The sequence below is a fragment of the Nicotiana tabacum genome, chromosome 9 (assembly GCF_000715075.1).
Source record: "Nicotiana tabacum cultivar K326 chromosome 9, ASM71507v2, whole genome shotgun sequence".
Taxonomy (NCBI): domain Eukaryota; kingdom Viridiplantae; phylum Streptophyta; class Magnoliopsida; order Solanales; family Solanaceae; genus Nicotiana; species Nicotiana tabacum.
This window is the reverse complement of record NC_134088.1, coordinates 47671347-47677045: the sequence shown is the minus strand read 5'-3', so window position 1 is coordinate 47677045 and position 5699 is coordinate 47671347. Positions and strand designations below refer to the sequence as shown.

Here is a 5699-nt window from a genome sequence, read left to right as displayed (position 1 = left end):
CCAAACCCGCCAGTGTTGGTTCCTCCAGAACCAGGGAAGCCATTATTGCTCTATTTGTAAGTCTTGGATAACGGCTTCGGCTGTGTGTTGGGGAAGCATGATGAAACTGGGAGAAAGGAGCAGGCCATCTACTACTTAAGTAAGAAGTTTACGCCATGCGAGGCCAAGTATACCCTGATAGAACACACTTGTTGAGCTCTAACTTGGATTGCTCAAAAATTAAGGCATTATATGTCGGCACACACTACGCATCGGATATCTAGGCTCGACCCGCTCAAGTACATTTTCCAAATGCCAATGCCGACCGGAAAGCTAGCTAAATGGCAAATTCTCCTCAGCAAATTTGACATTGTATACATAACTCGGAAGGCTATCAAAGGACAAGCTTTAGCCGACCACCTCAAAGAAAATCCAGTGGATGGTGATTACGAACCCCTTACCACGTATTTCCCCGATGAAGAAGTACTATTTGCCGGAGAGTATATTGTAGAATCATACCCTGGGTGGCGAATGTTTTTCGATGGAGCAAACAATTTCAAAGTAGTCGGAATTGGGGCAGTCCTGATTTCGGAATCTAGACATACTATCCAGCATCGTCAAAGATAAGATTTCCTTGCACTAATAATATCGCTTAATACGAAGCATGCATCCTTAGGATCAGAATGGCAGTCGAATGAATATCAAAGAACTTTTGGTCATAGGAAATTCCGATTTGTTGATACACCAAGTCCAAGGAGAATGGTCCCCCAAGAATGTCAAGATACTTCTATACATGCACTATGCGAAGGAGATGTGTAAGAAGTTCACAAAGATTGAGTTCAAGCATGTCCCCAGGATTCAGAATGAGTTCGCCGATGCCCTTGCAACCCTATCATATATGATTCTGCATCCGGACAAGAACTACATTGACCCTATCAAGGTAGAGATCAGGGATCAACATGCCTATTGCTTCCATGTAGATGAAGAACCAGGAGGTAAACCATGGTATCACGACATCAAGAGATTCCTTGCAACCAGAGAATAACCGGAAGATGCTATTAATGGTCAAAAGCGAGCCCTCGGGAGGCTGGCAAACCATTTTTTCCTCAACGGGGAATCCTGTACAAGATGACCCGAGACATAGGTTTGTTGAGATGTGTAGACGCTGCTGAAGCAACAAGACTATTGGAAGAAATACATGCAGTGACGCGCGGACCCCACATGAATGGGTTCACATTGGCTAAGAAGATTTTGAGAGTTGGATACTTTTGGATGGCTATGGAAAGCGACAGTATCCGCTACGTGCAGAAGTGTCACCAGTGCTATATTCACGGGGATTTCATCCAGGTTCCACCAAATGAGTTAAATGTAATGGGTTCACCTTGGCCGTTCGCCACCAGGGGTAGGGACGTGATTGGACCTATAGAACCTACCACATCAAACGGACATCGTTTCATTGGTAGCTATCGACTATTTCACCAAATGGGTCAAGGCATATACTTACAAGGCCCTCACGAAGAAGGTAGTGGCATATTTTGTCCGTAACAACATCGTCTGCAGATTTGGGATACCAGAATCTATCATTACTGACAATGATGCTAACCTCAACAGCAACCTTATGAGAGAAATCTGTGAGAAGTTCAGAATCATCCACTGCAATTCCATAGCCTACATACCACAAATGAATGGGGCAGTCGAGGCAACCAACAAGAATATAAAGAGGATTCTGCGAAAAGAAGGAAACAATCACAGACAATGGCACGAGAAACTACCTTTTGCTTTATTGGGTTATCGGACTACCTCTAGGGCAACGCCGTACATGTTGGTATACGGCACTGAAGTTGTGATACCCGCATAGGTTGAGATACCGTCTTTAAGAATGATTCAAAAGGCAAAATTGGATGACGCAGAGTGGATACGGGTCAGACAGGAATAACTCATGCTCATTAATGAGAAAAGAATGGATGCAGTATGTCATGGTCAGCTATATCATAACAGGATGTCCAGCGTATTTAACGAGAGAGTGAAGCCTCGCCAATTCACACCGGGGCAGTTGGTTTTGAAGAAACTATTTCCCCATCAAAAAGAAGCCAAAGGAAAGTTCACACCAAACTGGCAAGGTTCTTACGTGGTTCACCGAGCATTGTTGGGTAGAGCTCTAATCTTGGCAGAAATAGATGGAAGAGTCAACACGAAGCCTATCAACTCAGACGTAATCAAGAGATACTATGTCTGAAGATAAATAGAGTTAGGTTTTAATGTAATAGAACTACGTTCAACCTGACTTTCCACTGAAGAATACGAAGGCAACCCACATAGGGTTCGGTTTCTCTCCCCCTTTCTCTTGTAATAGAAAACCCAAATATCACTTTTGTACGTTGCTCAGGAACTATGCCAACTTGATTTCCTTAGAAAAGGAATGCATAGGCAATCGTCATCGTATTTAGTCATCTTTTGTAATTGAACTACGTTTTGGCCTGATTCCACTTGGATACATAGGTTGTCTAAGTCAGACTCGGCCATTTTCATTCTTAATCTCATCATTTCGCATATGTTGTAATCGAACTACGTCTTGACCTCATTCCATTTGGATACGTAGGTTGTCTGAGTCAGGCTCGATCATTTTCACCATATTTCATCATAATCCACAAACTACGTTCATACTTGAATCCATTTCGGATACGTAGGCAACCTGAAAGGGTTCAGTCATAACCTTAGGAAAAGCCTTGTAATGCATTAGTTCAAATTAGGACGTAGTCATGACAGCAAGTAGCAGCTTTGTCAGAAGCATCACGGAAGATCGGTATCAACTTCAAGAAGATACGCTCACGTGTGGAGAACCTTTCGTAACATGTCATAATCCGGAATGATGGCATTTGCCTTAAAAAACAAGCTATCTTCAAAATGTTTTCTAAAACAAGATATACCTATACAGTAAATTGTTCCATCTACCAAACTTCACGGCGTAATCATGTCCCAGGTCGGGGCAAACCAATACTGTGGTCGACAACTCCCCCCCCCCCCAACCACTAAGAAGTTTTCTTTTAGTGCAGGGTCGACAAGGAGTAAGGAAGCACTAGGACCACACTAGGGCAATGATATATCCGCCACTTGCCTAAGACTATCTCTTTTCCTTTTCTCTTAGAATTTTCTAGTACAGCTAAAGCTAACTTTTGAATCCTTTATAGGTACCATGGAGTCAGACCGCTGATACGGGAAAACTTGTACATAGCAAACCGCATGTCAACTAATCAGAGCACCTTGTACAAATGAGTCGTCGGCTTTGCCAATTGAAGTCTTGTATATAGGAAATCATCAGCTCAATCGGAACGCCCTGTACAAATCAAACGTAGACTTTACCAGTTGAAGTCATGTATGTAGCAAACCGTCAGCTCAATTAATCGGAGTGCCTTGTACAAATCGAACGTCGGCTTCGCCAATCGGAGCCTTGTATATAGCAAACTACAAACTTTGCCAGCAAAGCAATTCGCATCGCCGCTCTATCGCAACGGATGCCAGAATAGACAATCACAAACCTCGTCGCCGATGTTCTGCCAATCGATGGCCGCAACTTAGTTTCGCAGTCAAGAGTATCTCTTGGGCATGCTTTCATTTCATTTACAATTACCTTGAATGTTTTAACATTTTGCTCATGCAGCTTCAGGCATGATTACGGTAGTCAATCACTCCCAAGCGGAGATTACTTTACATTTCAGTGTAAAGATCTCCCAACAAGTGACGACGCACTTTACAAATCAAGCTCTCCCGACAAGCAGAGACATTTCTCAGTACAAAGCTCTCCCGACAAGCGGAGATATTTCTAAGTACAAATCTCTCCCGACAAGCGGAGACATTTCTTAGTACAAAGCTCTCCCGACAAGCGCAGGCGCACTCTACCAATCAAGCTCTCCCAACAAGTGTAGACAATTTTCAAATGCTCTGACAGCTGCGGAACGGTACACATCCAAGCTAACAAATTGAGTCAAGACCAAGTATCCCATCATCTCGATCCCAAATAACGACTCGCCGACAGCCATGCATCATCATTCCTGCATCATTTACATTGCATCTTAATATATTCTACATTACAATATATTGGTATGCGTGTATTTTATTTGCTTTACAGTAACAAACACCGCAACGTGAAACTTTTTCTTAGCAGCAGACCAAACTACAACGGTATGGGGATAACCAACCCATTAGCGGGCCTAAGATCCAAGCTCAAGACGATCAGTGAAACTCAAAAATTTCAATTCCTTCAAATCAAGCCGTAAAATTCAAGCTATCATGAGTGCCCAATCTTCCGTCTCATCGTATCGTCATAATACGATATTGGGTCGATTCCTACGAGTGTCGCTTTCTCAAAATCTTCACTCCAAAACTATATGAGGCTTGATCCTCGTTAAGCCCGAGGTACGTAAAAGCAATTCAAAGCCAGAATTTGGCCCCAATATCTCACAAAGATTCCCCAATATTACCAAAATCTTCCCAGATTCTTCTTTAACTTAATCCTGCAATTCACCATCCCCACTTCCTGCAATACGTGCTTAAAAGTCGGGACAAAATTGGCTTTGATTCCATTTCTTTGCCCAAAAACTCTTTCATCGTCTCCGGTCAAAGAGGGGCAGCTGTTGACGGTCAATTTTGACCCTCCCTTTTTAAATTAATTTATTTATACTTAATAATTTAAAATAAATATTTTCAAAGTGTTTTCTTGTAAAAAGAAATACATATTTTTACGAATTAATTAAGTATTAGTTTTAAAATTAATTGCGTAGTATTAACATTATGTAATTACAAATATATTTACTATTTTTAAGATTATTAAAATAATAATTCTTATATATACATTACATCCTATAATTAATTTGATAAATTATTTTTTAATTTTTAGTTAATTAGATTATTATGTGAAATTTGAAATTATTGTTGCAATTTAGGAAAAACAAAGTGTTTTACAAATAGTTAATTAAATAATTAGTAGTATATATATAGTAATTATAATTTTTACTATATTTTATTAAAAATTATTAAGTTTATTTAAATTAAATTCAAAAGGCGTTAAAAGACTAAAGGGCCACAATCGCAATTCTCAAATCAAAGACAAAGTGGCCATTTTTTAAATTATTTTTGGCCCAATTAGCAAGCCCAGTCCGAAAATACACCCAACCCAAACACCCATCTCTTTCCACTATGGTGATACCAGCCACTCTCTTTACATCCATTGGCTTGTGACACGTCACCCTCACTCTCAACTCACCGAACAAACATACCCACATCTGAGTCGTTGATCCATCTGATCAATGGCTCACGTTTATTCTATGATTTTTTCTTTTGATCTAAATACCCGCCCCCATAGATCTAATCTCAACCGTCCAAAACCCTATTATCTAATGGTCGTCGATTTTCCCACTTGAATCATTTCTACAAAACCTAATTACCAAATAATCGGAGTCGTTGATCAACAGATCCAACGGCGCCCGTTCCGTCTCTCATCTTTAAGCCAAAAGACCAAATTAACCCCCCTAACCCACCCCCACCCCCAGAAACCCTAATCATTTTCCCTCACTCGGCCGCCCTAGTTTCCCAAAATGCTCTCCACTCTCCTCTTGCCCTAACCCATCAGTCTCAAAGACCTTGCACAAAATTGTGCAAGGGAATCTCAATCAAAGCCTGAAATGCCTATATGTCCTCTACAATCCGCGAATCCTGCTACTCTT

At 41.0% G+C, this 5699-nt stretch overlaps 1 protein-coding gene across 1 annotated transcript; it reads left to right on the top strand.

Annotated features, from left to right (window-relative positions):
- The first annotated feature begins 297 nt into the window (after positions 1–297).
- On the top strand, positions 298–1024 carry LOC142163880 (uncharacterized). Its single transcript, XM_075221033.1, has 2 exons — positions 298–540; positions 656–1024. Exons 1-2 carry the CDS (start codon positions 298–300, stop codon positions 1022–1024), a joined length of 612 nt encoding a protein of 203 aa, XP_075077134.1.
- Positions 1025–5699: the final 4675 nt, after the last annotated feature.

Bases quoted from the DNA above. Each gene is read 5' to 3' on its own strand.
- LOC142163880 (XM_075221033.1), top strand. From the start codon at position 298: ATGCCGACCGGAAAGCTAGCTAAATGGCAAATTCTCCTCAGCAAATTT. The intron at 541-655 runs GTAGTCGGAATT...ATGCATCCTTAG, and splicing joins ATGGAGCAAACAATTTCAAA to GATCAGAATGGCAGTCGAAT.